The 18,654-nt window shown below is 52.4% G+C and overlaps 1 protein-coding gene across 1 annotated transcript in view; it reads left to right on the top strand.

Moving 5' to 3' along the window:
* The window catches only part of Ptk7 (protein tyrosine kinase 7 (inactive)), a 67,349-nt gene that overhangs the window by 43,900 nt on the left and 4,795 nt on the right, over positions 1-18,654 (top strand). The window contains 13 exon segments of the mRNA XM_052745485.1: positions 12-162; positions 2,746-2,894; positions 3,133-3,399; positions 8,735-8,868; positions 8,995-9,130; positions 9,265-9,384; positions 11,313-11,462; positions 11,560-11,710; positions 11,809-11,936; positions 13,644-13,847; positions 14,590-14,745; positions 15,286-15,518; positions 16,658-16,738. Coding sequence (XP_052601445.1) covers positions 12-162; positions 2,746-2,894; positions 3,133-3,399; positions 8,735-8,868; positions 8,995-9,130; positions 9,265-9,384; positions 11,313-11,462; positions 11,560-11,710; positions 11,809-11,936; positions 13,644-13,847; positions 14,590-14,745; positions 15,286-15,518; positions 16,658-16,738 — 2,060 coding nt within the window.

The raw sequence follows: 18,654 nt of genomic DNA, 5'->3' as shown, positions 1-18,654 counted from the left end.
CCCTGCCACAGACGAAAGCTTTGCCAGGGTGGTGCTGGCACCTCGGGATGTTGTCGTAGCAAGGAATGAGGAGGCCATGTTCCACTGCCAGTTCTCAGCCCAGCCACCCCCGAGCCTACAGTGGGTCTTTGAGGATGAGACTCCCATCACTAACCGCAGCCGGTAAGACGACATCTGTGGGCGCTTTAGAAACCCACAGATGTGTGTGTGTGTGTGACTCAGTTCAAGTGGACGTTAGACCTGTCCATCGTGAACTTGTGTTTCTTCAGGCCTCCAGCAGATGGCAGTAGAAGGCCCTAGTGTTGCCTTGTGTGCCTCCCACAGTCAGTCATGCCCTAGCCCTGTGCTTCAGTCTCCTTCTGCTCCTGCCCACGTGGGCGTCTGTGATGGAGAGTAGAGACTCAGGGATAAGAAGTACACAGGTATTGCCAGAGAGGCCAGAGCTGCCCCACCCTGCTGCAGCCTGTGCCTGCGGCCTCCCATCCCTTTCCACGCTGCTTGGCACCTTGTGTTCAGTGTTCAGTGACTTGGAGAGCTATGTCATTATTCAGCAGGCTGTTTTTTTTTGTTTGTTTGTTTGGGTTTTGTTTTGTTTTGGTTTGGTTTGGTTTTTTGAGACAGGGTTTTGGTTTTTCTCTGTGTAGCTTTACGCCTTTCCTGGAACTCACTCTGTAACCCAGGCTGGCCTCCAGCTCACAAAGATCCACCTGCCTCTGCCTCCCGAGTGCTGGGATTAAAGGCATGCGCCACCACCGCCTGGCTTCAGCAGGCTGTTTTAGAAGAAATTGGAAATAAAGTTAGAACCAGAGTGTTAATAACAGTTATGAAAGTTCAGAATACGGGGCAGGGGGCACTGTGGTCACAGTCTACATAGAAAGATCCAAGATGGTACTGACACCCACCACACACACATTTTAGGAGGAAGCAAATGTCTCTGAAAGCTTCGGGGAGGGTTTGCCCCTCTATGGGGATGCTTGCCCAGACTGTAAGAGAGGAAAGAATGCCTTCGTGGTACTGGACATAACGGTGGTCACTGGGGACATAGCTCCCTGAGGACATCATCAGGCCATCTCATTTTCTGGGAGGCTCTTGTCCTTGAAGCTGGGGTACCCTGACTTGTCTCACTTACATTATACTTTGCCTTACCCTCCTTCCCTAAAGTTAAGTTCCTTGCAGTTGGAAAACACCTGCAAACTGGGTGTGACACTTGTGCTAGTCATCCCAATATTTAAGGGGCTGAGGCAGGAGGATGAAAAACTGGAGGTCAGGGGCTGAGGAGGTGGCTTAGTGGGTAAAGTGATGCTGAGCAAGCGTGAAGACCTGCGTTCAGATCCCCGGCACCTGTGTAGAACGCTTGGCGTGGCAGCGTGCGTGTGACCCTGAGGGTGGAGACAGGTGGGCCTGGGGCTTGCTGGCTAGAGTCTAGCTGAAATGCTAAGCCAGATAGAATGAGAGAGCCTATCTCCTAGGGCAGGTAGCACGAGACGTCAGCCTCTGGTCTGCACGTGTGCACACATAGGTGAGCACACCTGCACACACACATACATACGTACACACACACACACACACACACACACACACACACACACACACACACACACACACACACACTGTTTGAGGCCACTCTGGGTAAGGTCAAGGCCAGCCTGGGTGATATAGTAAGTTTGAAGCTAGCCTAGAGAGATAGCCCAGTGGTTAAGAGCACTGGCTGCTCTTCCAGAGGATCCAGGTTTCATTCTCAGCTCACGGCCACCTGTGACTCCAGTTCCAGGGGATCTGATGCATTCTGCAAGCACCAGGCATGCATGTGGTGTACAGACATATATGTAGGCAAAACACTGGTACACATAAAAAGGATTAAAAAAAAAAGAGCTGGGTTGTGGTGGTGCATACCTTTAATCTCAGCACTCAGGAGGCAGAGACAGGCGGATCTCTGTGAGTTCGAGGCCAGCCTGGTCTACAGAGTGAGTTTTAGGACAGCCAGAGCTACACAGAGAAACCCTGTCTTGAAAGACAATAAAAAAAAAAGAATAAGCCGGGCGGTGGTGGCGCACGCCTTTAATCCCAGCACTCGGGAGGCAGAGGCAGGCGGATCTTTGTGAGTTCGAGGCCAGCCTGGTCTCCAAAGCGAGTTCCAGGAAAGGCGCAAAGCTACACAGAGAAACCCTGTCTCGAAAAACCAAAAAAAAAAAAAAAAAAAGAGAATAAAAGAAAGGAAAGAGGTTGCCAAATTTAATAGCACATGCCTTTGATCCCAGAATTCAGAAGGCAGAGGCAGGAGGATCTCTGTGAGCTCTAGGCCAGCCTGATTTACATAGAGAATTACAGGCCAGCTGGGGGAACACCGCGAACTCCTCTCTGGAGAAGAGAAAAGAGGGGCTGGGGCAATGGCTCAGTTGCTAAGAGCGCTGACCGCTCTGCAGAGCGTCTGGGTTTGGCTCAGGGCACCCACATGGCAGCCCACAACTGTCTGTCACTCCAGTGCCAGAGTGTCTGACCCCTCTTCTGGCCTCCGCTGACATTAAGTGTGCACACGGTACAAATACACACACACAGGCAAATACACACATAAAATAAAATAAATTTAAAAATAAGAAAGCCACTCACCTGCACACAGACACGAACAAGTGCACACATGCACCCTTCCCACAACCCAGACCCTTGTAACATGAAATCTCAGTGCATCCTGTTTCAGAAGGAGACCTAGGGCCACTTCTTCCCGACAGTCCTCTCTTCCCTCCGCAGTCCCCCTCACCTCCGCAGAGCTGTGGTGTTTGCCAATGGCTCCCTGCTGCTGACCCAGGTCCGGACACGAAACGCAGGAGTCTACCGTTGCATTGGCCAGGGGCAGAGGGGCCCACCCATCGTCCTGGAAGCCACACTGCGCCTGGCAGGTGGGTCTCTGCTGTTGAGGTAGGCACTGGATCCAGTGTTGCTGGCTCCTGGAGAGTTAGGATCCGTGCTGGCTGAGCCAGCAGCTTGTAGGGCAGAGAGAGGAAGAAGATGCTGGGCTAAAAGAGGAGAGGCAGAGGAGGAATTGTGGCTGGAGGGAGCCTAGGCTTACTGTAAGGCACCACCTGCCTAGATGCCCACGGCAGTCAAGCAGTTTACCTTCTCCTCGTGTCCTTGCAGAGATTGAAGACATGTTGCCATTTGAACCACGGGTGTTCACAGCTGGTGGTGAGGAGCGTGTTGCCTGCCCAGCCCCCGAGGGTCTACCTACACCCAGTGTATGGTGGGAACATGCCGGTGTGCGCCTTCCTGCCCATGGCAGGGTCTACCAGAAGGGTCATGAGCTTGTGTTTGCTGCTATTGCTGAGAGAGATGCCGGTGTTTACACCTGCCATGCAGCCAACCTTGCTGGCCAGCGGCGACAGGATGTCAACATCACTGTGGCCAGTGAGTACTCTTCTGGAGGGTGAGGAGGTCTGTGTGGTAGCCTAGGAGGTTTTGGGATGCGGGTGTAATGGACAGAGGTTTCCTTGGTGTACACCTGAGGCTCTCTCCAGGTTCTGGGCTCTTGGGAATATTGGTCATCTGACGGTAGTGAGCCAGACACAGAGGTAGAGGTGGTACACCAGAGAAGTAAACACAGCCCTCCCAGGAAAGCAGTCCTCTGACCACAGAGGAAGAACACTGTCTTCGAGTCTGGAGACCTGGGTCCCATTCTGCACACAGTGTGCAGTGTAACCACTGGGATCACGTTCCTTGAGCAGCAGAGGTCTGTCTCCTCACCAGTAACAAGGCGTTAAAGCAAGATAGTTGGAAAGATCAAATGTTACAGATGAAAAAAATATCTGTCTGTCTCTCTGTCTGTCTATCTGTCTCTTTGTGGGTGGTGGCATGGTAGATGTGTTCACCTATGTCTGTGGAAGCCAGAAGTCAATGTCAGGTGCCTTTCTCTCGCTGTCCACCGTTAGCCGTGGCCTCTCGCTGTCCACCGTTAACCGTGGCCTCTCGCTGTCCACCGTTAACCGTGGCCTCTCGCTGTCCACCGTTAGCCATGGCCTCTCGCTGTCCACCGTTAACCGTGGCCTCTCGCTGTCCACCGTTAGCCGTGGCCTCTCGCTGTCCACCGTTAGCCATGGCCTCTCGCGGTCCACCGTTAGCCGTGGCCTCTCGCGGTCCACCGTTAGCCGTGGCCTCTCGCTGTCCACCGTTAGCCGTGGCCTCTCGCGGTCCACCGTTAGCCGTGGCCTCTCGCTGTCCACCGTTAGCCATGGCCTCTCGCTGTCCACCGTTAGCCATGGCCTCTCGCTGTCCACCGTTAGCCATGGCCTCTCGCTGTCCACCGTTAGCCGTGGCCTCTCGCTGTCCACCGTTAGCCATGGCCTCTCGCTGTCCATTGTTAGCCGTGGCCTCTCGCTGTCCACCGTTAACCGTGGCCTCTCGCTGTCCACCGTTAGCCGTGGCCTCTCGCTGTCCATTGTTAGCCGTGGCCTCTCGCGGTCCACCGTTAGCCGTGGCCTCTCGCTGTCCACCGTTAGCCGTGGCCTCTCGCTGTCCATTGTTAGCCGTGGCCTCTCGCTGTCCACCGTTAGCCGTGGCCTCTCGCTGTCCATTGTTAGCCGTGGCCTCTCGCTGTCCACCGTTAGCCGTGGCCTCTCGCTGTCCACCGTTAGCCGTGGCCTCTCGCTGTCCATTGTTAGCCGTGGCCTCTCACTGAGCCCAGAGCTGGCTGTTTGCGCTAACCCGCTTGCCCATCAGGTTCCGGGGATCCTTCTGTCTTTGCTGCTCAGTTCTGGGGTGGCAGATGTGTGCCGCTGCACCTGGGTCCCATGAGTCCTGTAACTCCAAACCAGGTCCTCGTGCTCCTGAGGCACACACTTCCCACTGAGCCGTCTCTAGCCTTTCTCTTTCTCTCTTTGAGAAGTAACAGAGGTCAAATGGTCGTTTTGTGTAGTTCATCGTTCTTTGCAGACTTTTTAAAGAAATATTACTGTGGCTGGAGGGATGGCTCAGTGGTTAAGAGCACTTGTCAGAGGACTAGCTTCAGTTCCCAGTACTGTTGTGGCTGGTAACTATCTGTAACTGTAGTTCCAGGGATCTGAACCTCCCTCGACCTCCGCAGGCACTAGGCATGAGGTCCACAGACAGACTTGCAGGCAAAACACTGTTGTATGTAATATACAAATAAATACATCTTAACGTTTTTAAAAAATAAGACATTTTGGTGATTCTTCCCATAAAGATAATGAAATTGGGCTAAGGATGTAGAATACTCATCTGCCGTGCGCATGTTTACTCCCTGGGGCCACGTAAGCTGGGAATGGTGGCACACGAGTATAATCCGAGCCTCGGGAGGCAGAAGGATCAGTGTTCGAGAACATCCTCGGCTACAGGAAACCCTCCCTGCTTCAGGATAACAAATGCTGACATCTCAGAGGACGTAGTTTTGCACTTGGGCACCTGGCTCGGGTGGGAAGCCTTAGCTTACAGGTGACTGGTGCAGAGGATGCCCACCTATCAACATACAGACCAACGCGAGCTGTCCCACTAGCCCTCATCGGGATGTGCGGGCCAGCCGCTTTGTTAAGGGTACTTTGGGATCCTCAGACTCAGGACCACATGCTTGTGCCTGTTCAGTTTGGTTGGTCTCTTGACAGAGGTGAAGATGTGCTGAGCGCTCTGAAGAGACCGGTGGAATCTGAAGGTTGAACACCAGGCAAGCAATGCTGGTCAGGCGTGGCGATGTAGGGGGTCGAGTCAGAGGAGGCTGAGTTCAGGGATCTCGTTCAGTCCGCAGAGACTTGTCGAGGGGCCCCTTTATGCCAGGGCACAGTTCCCAGTTCTGGGAGCGTGGTGATAAGCAAAGCGCACATGTAACACGCCATGCGGCTAATTCTAACGAGAGAGACAAAGCAAGTGTGAGGAATGACTTAGTGATCATTTTGATAACTTGATTTTCTTTTATGTGTGTGTGTCTTTGTGCCATGTGCATGCCTGGTGTCCACAGAGGCCAGAAAGGACCGTTAGATCCAGCGTTACTGCTGGTTGTGAGCTGCCCTGTGGCTGCTGGGAACTGAACCTAGATCCTCTGCAAGAGCAGCAAGTGCTCTGAATTGCTGAGCCGTCCTCTCCAGCCCCCTAAATAAATGGTTTTTAGGATGCAGGACAACAGAAAAATCACAGGGTAAATGATGAGATAGGAGGGATGGGGGGGGCAGACCTCTGAAGAAGGTGGCATTTGAGCTGGAACTTAAACTAAGGAAGCATCATGGCCAGAAGTAGGTGTGTGAAGTGGGAGACAGCGGGGGCCGTGGGGCTTCAGTGGAATAAACGCTCATTAGAGTGGCCAAGGTTGTCTGAGATGTGGAGACCTGTAAGGACACAGTGAGGACCTCAGCTCATAACAAGCGGTTCTTAACCCTGGTGGCTCGAAACAGCCACTGATGTGCTTACATTTTGTGGGTGGGATTCACCTTCGAGGGCTCATGAGCTCCACAGGGCTGTTGGAGGGGCAGTCAGTCATGTGTCTTGCTAGGCCAAGTTTCCTCACACAGAAATTAGATTCCAAGAGGGCAAAAGTGTATTCAGGAAGGCAAGGCCAGTCCCAGGCCACCCAGTTTTCAGGAAGCAGAGATGGACTGCCTCTTGATGGAGACTGTGTGGCTGTCACATTAAAAAGAGATGAAAGGGTCCGGGAGGGCTGCCTGCTGCTGCTGTTGTAAGCATTCTGCCTCACCAGGGCAGACAGGAAGTCCTTGCAGGCTTCCATGTGGAACACTGTTCTGAGAAGACTGGAATGTTCGGGGCTGCTCAGATGTTGGGGTGGATGCTTGCCGCCCAGTCTGACAACCTGAGTTCAGTCCCCGGGACCCACAGTGTGAAAAGAGATGGGCCCCAGCAAGTTGTCTTTGACCGTCACACAGGCGCTGTGTAGCCCTGGCTAGCCTGGAACTCACGATGTAGACCAGACTGGCCTTGCACGCAGAGAGCTGACTGCTTCTGCCTCCCAAGTGGTGGGATTCAAATAATAAAAAACTTTTTTAGGAGTATAAATAAGAGCTGGGCATAGTGGCACACGCCTTTAATCCTAGCCCGCGGGAGTTCAAGGTCCACCTAGTCTATACAGAGAGTTCCAGGATAGCCAGAGCTACATAGTGAGACTCTGTCTCAAAACAAACAAACGAGAATAAGTAGGGAGATCAGTTAGTAGGTACCTACTCATAGATGCCCAGGGAGCTATTGAATGAGCCCGAACAAGAGGTGGCAGTGGTGGAGACGAGAATTGGTCAAAGTCAGGTCCAGTTTCAGAGCTTCAGCAGGTAGGGTGGTAGAGGATAAAGTGAGGGCCTCGGGCCTGTAAGTCAAGACTGGACCTGGGGCTTCTGCATTTGGCTGGAAATGAACAATGTTCCTTATTGAGATAGAGAGGCTAGGACAAGCAGGTTTGGGAGGAAATGAGTACAGTTTTCTTTCTTTCTTTTTTTTTTTTTTTTGGGTGGGGGGAGACAGTTTCTCTGTGTAGACCCTGCTGTCCCAGAATCCACTCTGTAGCCCAGGCTGGCCTCAAGCTCACAAACTTACGCCTTTAATTCCTGCCTCTGCCTCCCTGAGTGCTGGAATTAAAGGCGTGCGCCACCACTGCCCGGCAAGCATAGTTTTCTATGTATGTGAGGTACGAATGCCTCCAGCTATCTGTTTGGAAACACCAGTAGACAGTTGGCTTGCCGTGGGCCGAGGCTATGAATCAGGATATAGGGTTGGGGTCGTCTATTCATAAGGTAGAGGAGATTAGGCAGGGAACTAATGCAGCTAAAATGCAGCCGTTTTGAGGACCAGTGCATCAGTCTTACTGTGACAAATGTCTGAGGAGTTAGGAGTGAAGAGGAAGGATTTACATGAGTTATCGTTTCAGAGCTTCTGCTCCGTGGTCTGTTGGATCCATGGCTTTGGGCCTAAGGGGCAGCAGAATATTAGGGCGGCAGCGGCCTGAGTCAGAAGTCACTCATCTCATGGTAGCCAGAAAGCAGAGGGGGGTTCAAGGAGGAGGAGTTTGGGAACAAGACACGTCCTTCAGAGATGCATGTGACTTGAAGTGGGCCCTTAGGGACTCCCCCACCAGGCCCCAGCTTCTGCTACAGTTTGTGCCTTCTTCTAGAATGGTGCCACTAGCTGGTGATCAGACTTTCAGCACATACACCTGTGGGGTCATATTCAAACTGTCACACTAACTATGGCCCAGCGTGATATAATACCAAACAGAACCAGGGTGCTGGGGTCATTTTCCTTTCTTTTTAAATTGTTTTTATTTTATGTGTAAACGTGGTTTTCCTGTCTGTATGTCTGTGCATCATATGCATGCCTGGGATCTGGGAAGGCCAGAAGAGGGTGTTGTACTCCCTGGAACTGGAGTTACAGATGGTTGTGAGCCACCACAAAGGTGCTGGGAATGGAATCCAGGTCCTTGGGAAGAGCAGCCGGTGCTCTGGTGGAGTCGTTCACGCCACAGCTGCAGATCGATCCTCTGTGCCTTGTGGGAGCCGTTGACGTTACTTCTGGGAACGTCTGTTTGCCTAGCTGGACTGTGGGCGGAGGAATACACCTCGGGTGTTTGTTAGGGATGAAATGGAGATGTTGGAAAATGTTGGCCTCCAGGCCTTTGGGTGTCCCCTGGGCAGCCTGGGGGTTCTGAACCCAGGACCGCTGGTGTCTTTGTGTCTTCTGTGATTGGGACCTTTGGGTTCAGAAACCTGTTATTTAGCTCAGCGGTTTCTCGTTGTCACTCTAGCTGTACCCACATGGCTACAGAAGCCCCAGGACAGCCAGCTGGAGGAGGGCAAACCTGGCTATTTACACTGTCTGACACAGGCCACACCCAAGCCCACCGTCATCTGGTACAGGAACCAAATGCTTATCTCGGAGGTGAGGAGCGTGGCTTTTGGTGAATGGGAGAGTTTCCCAGAGCGTTCGTACCCCAGAGGCTGCCCTCCGGGAGATGTGCGTGTAGCCTTTGGTGTTAGCCCGTTTCTACTCAAGTCTGTCCTGCAGGACTCACGGTTCGAAGTTTCTAAGAATGGGACCTTACGCATCAATAGTGTGGAGGTGTATGATGGGACATTGTACCGCTGTGTGAGCAGCACCCCAGCCGGCAGCATCGAGGCCCAGGCCCGTGTCCAAGTGCTGGGTGAGTCAGCCTATGTGACGTGTTGGGAGGATACCTGGTCTGTCTGGGCAGAGGAGTGATGGGGAAGGGGCAGCAGGGGCGGCCCTGGCCTCTCTCCCTGTCTCAGTTCCTCCTCTCCTTCCTCACTCAACCAGAAAAACTCAAGTTCACGCCCCCGCCTCAGCCACAGCAGTGCATGGAGTTTGATAAGGAGGCCACAGTACCCTGCTCAGCCACTGGCCGAGAGAAGCCCACGGTTAAGTGGGTACGGGCAGGTGGGTACCATGTGACATAGACCAGGGCAGGCAACTTGTCCTGTGTGTATGTCTGAGGGACAGGGGAGTGCCCAGCCTGCTCCGGGAATTGTGGGGGGAAACCAGAAATGTAGGGCTGAGTGATAGTCCAGTAGAGCGGGGAAAGCTGTGACCCCTAAGGGGTCAAGAGTGCAGCGCTGGACAGCGCAGATGGCGACTCCGGGCAGAGGTGGGTGGTTGTCAAGGCAGCGCTGCTAAGACCTGCTCTGCGCCAGCATCAGAGCAGCCTGGACTCATTGGCAGACGTGGGCGTGGGCGTGGGGTGGGGCGTGGGTCACTCCACCATCTGCCATCCTCTCTCTGTCTTCTTTTCTATGACTCTTTTACTCTTGCATAATAATTTTATGCATATACAGCTTTTACGTATTACACTGCCTAGCAAAGACATGCCTGTTTTGTTTGTTTGTTTATTGTTTGTTTAAGTAGTGGAGTAGTGGGGGTTGAACCTACAACCTCAAGTATGCTAGGCAATCTGCCCCATTGAGCTATATGCCTGGCCACTTTTTAAAGTTTTTATTTATTTAATTAATTAGTTCAGTTTGCTTGTTTGTTGTAGATACGGTCTTGCTGTATAGTCTTAGCTGGCTTGGAACTCACTGTGCAACCCAGGCTGACCTTGAACTTACGATCATTCTGCCTCAGCTTCCCAAGTTCTGTGATTATAGGCACCAATATGCCTGACCTTTTTTGTTTTGTTTTGTTTTTTTTTTTTGAGACAGAGTCTCACTCTGTAGACCAGGCTGCCCTCAAACTCCCAAGGATCCACCTGCCTCTGCTTCCTGAGTGTTAGGATTAAAGACATGTATTACCATGTCTGGAGCTTATATGGCTTTTGTTTTATTTTTACTTATTTATGTGTATTGGTGTTTTGCCTGCACGTATGTCTGTACACTATGTGAATGCATTGCCTGCAGAGGCCAGAAGAGGGCATCAGATCCATTATAGACGATTGTGAGCCACTATTTGATGCTAAGACTCAAACCTGAGACCTGGAAGAGCAGACCCTTCTCTTAACGAATACACCGCATCCCCAGCTCCCTCCCCCCAACACACACTTTTTCTTTTTCTTTCTTCCTTTTTTTGAAGCAAGGTCTCGCTGTGTAGCCCTGTCTGACTTGCTATCCTTGTAGACCAGGCTGTCCTTGAATAGAGATCCTCCTGCCTCTGCCTCCTGAGTTCTGGGATTAAAGTGTGGTACCATACCCAGCACTTATGTGGTTTTTAATTGAACATTACTAAGCGTTTCTCCTTGTCTTTATATATTGTACATAATGTCAGTCTCAACTGTTATAATAACAATCATCTCATTATTGGATTTATTATCATTTACTTGAATATTCTCTACGTGTTAGAGACTTGGATTGTTACCCCTCTTTTTATTGCTCTAATAAATCTCTAATCTCAACGTTATTGGGATTTATTTTTCTGGATTTAGGTTTGTTTCCTTTGGGAAAGAATCCCAGAAGTAGAATTTTATATACATAGGGTATGAACATTTTTATAACCATCTGTACAACTTGCCAAGTTGTTTCTTACAAGGCTGGACCAGGTTCACATTTGCACCACCTGTGGGGCAGAGGACTCCCTCGTTCAGGTCTGGGATCTTTCTGGAAGAAGTGAGAGTCCAGGTGGAGCTGGGATGGGGCATCAGGAGTGAGGTGAGGACAAGGCCTGTCCTCGGTCTAGTTTGGCACAAGTTAAATGTTGTTCAAGAGGTGAGACTGGAAAATTGGGGAAAAAGTAAATAATAGGGGACTTTGAGTTTGGACTTTGCCTGTGAGTAGGAAGGAGCCATGGTTTGTTTGGGGTAGAGATGAGAGACCGAGGGCCTTGTCAGTCATCCGTGGAAGTCCAGCCCATCCCATAATTTCTCCTGATTGTCTCTGCAGATGGGAGCAGCCTCCCCGAATGGGTGACGGACAATGCTGGGACCCTGCACTTTGCCCGAGTGACCCGAGACGATGCTGGTAACTACACTTGCATTGCGTCCAACGAGCCCCAGGGCCAGATCCGTGCCCATGTCCAGCTGACCGTGGCAGGTGCGACTGTGATAGGGAGCCAGAGTGGGCGGGGCCTGGGGAGCAGCAGCTTGCGCTCGGACAGCTCCGTGATGCTCTCTGGTCTCTTCCTATCCAGTGTTCATCACCTTCAAGGTGGAACCAGAGCGTACAACCGTGTACCAGGGCCACACAGCGTTGCTGCGGTGTGAGGCCCAGGGGGACCCCAAGCCTCTTATTCAGTGGAAAGGCAAAGACCGAATCCTGGACCCCACCAAGCTGGGACCCAGGTAGGTGGCCTCCCTTCCACACTGCCTTTACCTTTCCTGTGATGGTTGCTCCCTGGGGGCTGGCCAGGTGAGCTCTGCTGTGGCTTCTCTTACCACAGGATGCACATCTTCCAGAACGGCTCCCTGGTGATCCATGATGTGGCCCCTGAGGACTCGGGCTCCTACACCTGCATCGCTGGCAACAGCTGTAACATCAGGCATACAGAGGCCCCTCTCTTTGTCGTGGGTATGGGTCAAGAGAGGGGACCCTACACAGGAAGTGGTAGAATCCTTTCTCATCATCCATATAGTGTCACCCTATACAGAGAAGACATTTATTTATTTATGTATGGATGGATGTATTGGTTTTTCGAGACAGGGTTTCTCTGTGTAGCTTTGCGCCTTTCCTGGATCTCACTCTGTAGACCAGGCTGGCCTCGAACTCACAGAGATCCGCCTGGCTCTGCCTCCCGAGTGCTGGGATTAAAGGCGTGCGCCACCACCGCCTAGCCAGAGAAGGCATTTAAACTGGGAGCTTGAGGTGTCCTTTCCAGTATACCATCACAGCCCCAGATTCCTGGCTGGACTGTCACTGACTTGACATTCCGCAGTTGAGATGTGTTTGGGTCTGCTGATGGATACTGTCTTCCTAAAGTGCCTTCTTGTCTTGTACACTGAGAAAGGACTTGGCTTGGCTCCCACTCAGACCCCAACCTAGTGCTGCCAGGAGCCCGGTGACTTTGAGCCTGTGGCAGAGGACATCTTGTTTATTGTATGTTGAGTGGGAGGCAAAAGAGAAAGGAGTGGGCTGGGCCTCAGTTTCCCCTTCAAAGCACACCCCCCCCCCCACGCCCCAGTGACCTAGCTTACTTCTACTAGGTCCCACCTTCTGAAGGTCCCACCACTTCCCAAGAGCATCCCAGGCTGGGGATGTGGTCCTTTGGGAGGGAAGCACTTCAAGATCCAAGCTTGGGCTAGAGAGATGGTTAGAGGTTAGGAGCACTTACTGTACTGTTGGAGGACCCAAGCTCTCTCTGTTCTTTGCATCCATCATCAGGTGGCCCACAACTGCCTGTAACTCCAGCTCCAGATGACCCAAGGCCTCTGACGGCACCTGTACTCACAGGCACATACCTGCACATAGACACATACACATAATTAAAAGTAAATTTTTTTTTTTTAAAAAAAAGGCCCAAACCTGTATAAACCAGGCATGACAGTTCATTACTGTAATCCTGGATCTTAGAGGCTGAGACAGGAGGATTGTCATGAGTTCAAGGCTAGTCAGGGCTACATAGTGAATTCTCTAATACCCTGGGCTACAGAGTAAGACATTGTCTCAAACCAAAGAAAAGAAACAAAAACTCCAAACTATTTCAAGTGGGGAGGAAATCAGGTCAGGAAGCAAGAAGGCCAGAGGAGTTGTGACAGGTTAGCAGCCCCAGGCCACACCTGCCCTAGTGATCTCTGTCCCTTAGAGAAGTTGTCACTGTGGCTGCAGATGAGGGGATTTAAAGAGGAGAAAGTTCACAACCTTTTCCGCCAACTTCCCCATTCAACAGAATTGTCTTCCTAGTGACGTATCTTGTAGCAAATGGAGTGTGGGATCCTTGGTTGAAGCGTGTCCTCAGTCTCTCCCTCGAAGTTCATCCGATGACTCAGAGGACTTCTGTCCCCTGGGCCACTGAAAGCCGGTAGACTGGCCACACAGGAACCTCCTCGGAGCTGGGTGATAACTGGGATTCTGAGCTAGAAGCTTCCCAGGGCCCCTCTCCAGGGTTAACTCACAGTATCGAGTCAGCCAGTGAAGGAAGGGATGCTCCTCGGGTCCCCATGGCATGTGGAGGCCTTCAGAGGTCTAGGAGTTGCCACATATGTGGGGTGGGGGGTTGGTGAAGACGCAGGGTCTGCTTTGCTTGAGGACCCGCTGTCCTGACCTCTCCCTGTCTCTCAGACAAGCCTGTGATGGAGGACTCTGAGGGCCCCGGCAGCCCTCCCCCATACAAGATGATCCAGACCATAGGACTGTCAGTGGGGGCAGCCGTAGCCTATATCATCGCCGTGCTGGGCCTCATGTTCTACTGCAAGAAGCGATGTAAAGCCAAGAGGTTGCAGAAACAGCCTGAAGGCGAGGAGCCCGAGATGGAGTGTCTCAATGGTGAGGCCCCCCTCTAGGGGGCGGTGGGCCAGCATGAGTGCAGAGCGCCCCCCTGTGGCAGTTGTGGAGGAAGAGAGCCAAGTACTACTGGAGGTAGAGGGCTGGATCTGGGGCTGCCTCTCCCCTGGCTGCAAGCTTGGAGTTGGCCCCTTCTCAGGGCCTTGGCTTCTGAACTGCTCAGCTCAGGACTCCCTCACTGGAGCCTGGCCGGCCTTCTCTCCCAGCTCTAAAGCACAGATACAATTGGTATGCACATATTTGCTTCTATTACACATCTTTCTTCCCTCCAGTAGTCAGCCCCCAGGGGCCATCTGTCCATCTTTTTCCTAACCCCTCCCACCATTAGAAGCTCCCTGAGGGCATTGCTGGGTCTCCACTCAGGTTAGGCATTCAGGTACAGCACTTGACTCTCCTCAGTGATTTCCCCTTGCATATAAGGTCCAGTGAAAACTAAACAGCTTGTGTGGGTATGACATTCAGGGCTGGTGATTGAGATTAGATTCCCACGGCAAGCTCATGTCATAGCTCCTAGTCACCTCCATCAATAGATGGTCACACTCTGAGGCCTGCCCCAAAGCCCCATCAGTTTATCTGTGGGAATAGCCAGTTTTTGTGGAAAGAAACAAATGGGGGAGTCGTGAACGACAGCGAGAGACACATCCCACCACGGGACGTGGGGACTGAGCTCTGTGGTAACCAGGGCGTCTCACCTTGGGCTATTGTCCTGACCCCTTGTTCCCAGGTGGGCCTTTGCAGAACGGACAGCCATCAGCAGAGGTACAGGAGGAAGTGGCTTTGACGAGCTTGGGCTCTGGCCCCACAGCCACCAACAAGCGCCACAGCACGGGTGACAAGATGCACTTCCCTCGGGCCAGCTTGCAGCCCATCACCACTCTGGGTATGTGGCCTTGGCTGCAGCTGCCCCAACTTTGTGCAGGACACTGGTCTCGAGGCTGGGTAATGGGCCGAGGTGGTTCTGATGTCCTCAAAGTCTAACATGTTAGAGATGGCATGTTAGGGTTCAGGTTGTCCCCTGTGCATTAGTCACACCCCCACGCACATGGTGCCATTCCTGTATCCTACCTATAGTGTTTATTTTCTTGATGCTTCATGAAAGTGGTTCTTAAAAAAAAAGAACTAAAGTTAGAGAAATTGTGGATTTGTACTGATTTTTTTCTTAGGTACATCAGAACTTAGGGGGGCTGGAGAAATGGCTCACCTGCCTAATAGGTGGAGTGGAGCAAAGTCCCGTGCTGTAAGAGAGGCCATCATTGTGGTCTCCCAGCCAGTGCTCCCGTGCTGCAAGAGAGAGGCCATCATTGTGGTCTCCCAGCCAGTGCTCCCGTGCTGCAAGAGAGGCCATCATTGTGGTCTTCCCAGCCAGTGGCTTCCACTGCCTGGGTGAAGACAGCTGACTGTCCTGGCCCTCTGCCCACAGGGAAAAGCGAGTTTGGGGAGGTGTTCCTCGCGAAGGCCCAGGGCTTAGAGGAGGGCGTGGCGGAGACACTGGTGCTTGTGAAGAGCCTGCAGAGCAAAGATGAACAGCAGCAGCTGGACTTCCGGAGGGAGCTTGAGATGTTCGGGAAGCTGAACCATGCCAATGTGGTGCGGCTTTTGGGGCTGTGCCGGGAGGCTGAGCCCCACTACATGGTGCTGGAATATGTGGACCTGGTATGTTTTGGGCTAGGACACTGATTGGGCAGTGTGCCGACGGAGGAGGGGTTCAGGGGCTAGGACGCTACAGAGGTCTTGGCTTTTTGTGATCTCAGAGGAGACCAGCGTCCTGCTACCTGAGCAACCTGCCTTCCCCGCTGTCTGGTAGCCACCTTACCTTTACCTGTGCTCAGTTTCTCCTGTCTTTCTGGACAGTTCTGGGCCTTCTCTGTGCCCTGCCTGATGCCCTTCAGGTACTTCTGCCAACTAGTTTGCTTTGTTACTTCTTTTGTCCCAGAGCTTGCCGCCACTTGAGAACAAGCTTGTGAGAACCTGGCGGGCCTTCTCTCCTCCCTCCCTTCCTCTCTCCCTCCCTCCCTGTCTCTCTCCCTCCCTTCCTCTCTCCTTCTCCCCCTTCCTGTCTCTCCTTTCTCTTCTCCTCTCCTCCCCTCACCTGGTTCCTCTCCTGGCTCAGGTGCCAGCCCCACCACCAGCCTCTCCCCTCCAGGTTGTCACCCCTAGACTCACCCTACCTCTCCCTTCCCCACCTTTGCCGGGTCCTGGCCTTCTTGGCGCTTACGCTGCTGCTGTGGAACATCGGGGGTGGATATTCTCAGTTTCCTTCTGTGCCTTGTGTGTTTTTCTGCTGCTGCTGGTGTGTGTGTGTGTGTGTCTGTGTGTGTGTGTGTGCGTGTGTGCGTGTGTGTGTGTGCGTGTGTGTGTGCGCGTGTGTCTGTGTGTGTGTGTGTGTGCGCGCACGCGTCTGTGTGTGTGTCTGTCTGTGTGTCTCTGTGTGTGTCTGTGTGTGTGTGTGTGTGTGTCTGTGTGTGTCTATGTCTGTGTGTGTGTCTGTGTGTGTGTGATACTGTAACCCCTTTCCGTAGTCTATGAGGACAGGGTCAGGGGTTGTGTCTGGCTCCTGGCTCCAGGAGGCAGAGCCTGTTGTCAGGTAGGAAGGACGACAGAGGCATCCTCCATGTGGTCTTTAATCCTCATATCCCAGTGAACTGTGCCCACCAGGGTGATTACCGGGTGCGCATTCAGGTCAGGGCTCGTCACTGTCTTCCAGCAGGGACTCTGCAAGCGCTGGCTTGGTCTGATGCTTTAGAGCCCGCAGCTGGGCTATGCCTAACGGAGGTGTTCGCCCCTTCCTTCAGGGAGATCTCAAACAGTTCCTAAGGATTTCCAAGAGTAAGGATGAGAAGTTGAAGGCACAGCCCCTCAGCACCAAACAGAAGGTAAGAAGAAGGTCGGGGGTCCCCAGAGTGGGCCGCAGCAAGGGCAGACTTGAGCTTCCAGTGCTCAGTGCTTCTTTAGAGATGGGCCTCATGCGAGTATGGCACCTGTGTGTATTAGCACAGCAGTCCCTGAAATGTGTTCCTGTCCCCATTTCATGGACCAAAAAACCGAGGCGGAGAGATATGAAGTGCCGGTCCCAGCTCTGTAGCCTGTAGGTAGCTTGGTATCATCCTGTTGGCCTCACAGAGGCAGCCGCTCCGGCCCTTGCCTTTTCTGTAGGAGCTTCCGGTAAAGCAAACCCCCACACGCCTGCAGCTCTGAGCAAAAGCACCAGCTAGCAGCAGCCAAGTCCAGAGGCTGTTGGGTGGGTGTGGCCTTGAGCGAGTTTCTTCAACTTGTGTGTGGAGACTGACATTACAGGCTGAAGGACTCGAGGCGTGACACACGGGAAGTGAGTGGGAGGCCTCAGTCAGGGATGTGGAAGACATCCAGGTCCTTAGGTAGACAGACAGCTGTGGTTAACAAAGACGGTTTCCTGATGGAGAAAGCCATTTGAGTTCAGTCCTCAAGGACAGGAAGTGGCTGAAAGGCAGGAAGGGGATGGCTTCAGGAGAGGACCAAGGTAAGTGGCTGGGACAGGGATGGAGATAGGCTGACAGCTGAGTGTGGTGTTTCACGTCTGTAATCCAGTACTTGAGAAGTTGGGGCAAAGGAAGACCTTGAGGCCAGATTTAGTCCGGGGTCCGTGGTGAGTTTGAGGCCAACCTGTGCTATTTAGTGAGACCCTGACTTCACAAAGCAAATGAGGAAACAAGACAGACTGAAAGGAAGCCGGCACCTTAGTCATGTGACTGAGGTGCTCGGACAGCCATCACCCTCGCCAAACACTGTCCTGCATGTTCTCGAATCTCATCTTTAGATTGATAAGCAAGTTTTCAGAAACTGGGTTCCACGCCCTCCTGGGATGTGGAACCTACTCAGATCAGACAGGAGAACTGCTTCCCAGATCCAGACTTAGCAGGTAAGAGAGCTTCCCAAGGACCCAGGTTCAGTTCCCAGCATCAGGTGACTCACAACCTCCTGGAACTCCTCCGATCTCCACAGGCCCCAGCACTCAAATGCACAGGTCCATATACAGACAAAGAGACCCACACGCAGGCAGACAGACACACAGACCATCAAAAAGGAAATAAATCTTAAAAATGAGAAACTGCAGGTGTAGCCAGGCGTGGTGGCTCCTCTCTGTAATCGGAACACCCTGGAGACTATGGCATAGACATTGCGAGACTTTGAAGATAATACAGACTGCATTGTGAGTCTCAGATCCGTCTGAGCTACAGTCTGAGAAAAAAACAAATGAATTATTTACTATTATTTTGTGTGTGGAGGTCAGAGGACAACTTTGTGGAGTCGGTTCTCTCCTTCCACCTTTCTGGGGGTTCCAGGTCCTTGGGTTTGCCTTTAACCAATGAGCCGTCTCCCCAGTCCACCATCTGATTTTTCACTCCTCCGTGATTGTGTCCTGTGGTTGATGACTTGGGAATCTCTATGCCCCGGCGGGAAGCACACAGCCAGCCAGTCACTTGTCCTGTCATTGCTACGGGTCAAAGGGACCTCTTCAGTTTCTGTTACTTGTGTGGATTTGATTATGCCATATGCCATGGCTCCCCTCCACCATAGGCTCTGGGGATCTCATTCAGGTCTTCAGGCTGTACGACGGTGCTTCTACCTTCCGAAGAACCTTGATAGTGGAAGGAAATGTCTTTCTTTGCAGTGCTCAAGATTGAACCTCCTGGGCACTTGGCAGGCACTCTACTGCTGAGCTCCACAGCCTCGTCAAGTCTTTGTAACACGAGTGATGCAGTGACCCTGTATCTTTCAGCCTCTGCTTCCACTATTTAGATGAGGCAACGAG

Source organism: Peromyscus californicus, unplaced genomic scaffold, assembly GCF_007827085.1.
Source record: "Peromyscus californicus insignis strain IS unplaced genomic scaffold, ASM782708v3 Scaffold_19__1_contigs__length_69161282, whole genome shotgun sequence".
Taxonomy (NCBI): domain Eukaryota; kingdom Metazoa; phylum Chordata; class Mammalia; order Rodentia; family Cricetidae; genus Peromyscus; species Peromyscus californicus.
The sequence above is the reverse complement of the archived record's forward strand: the minus strand, read 5'-3'. Positions and strand labels throughout refer to the sequence as shown.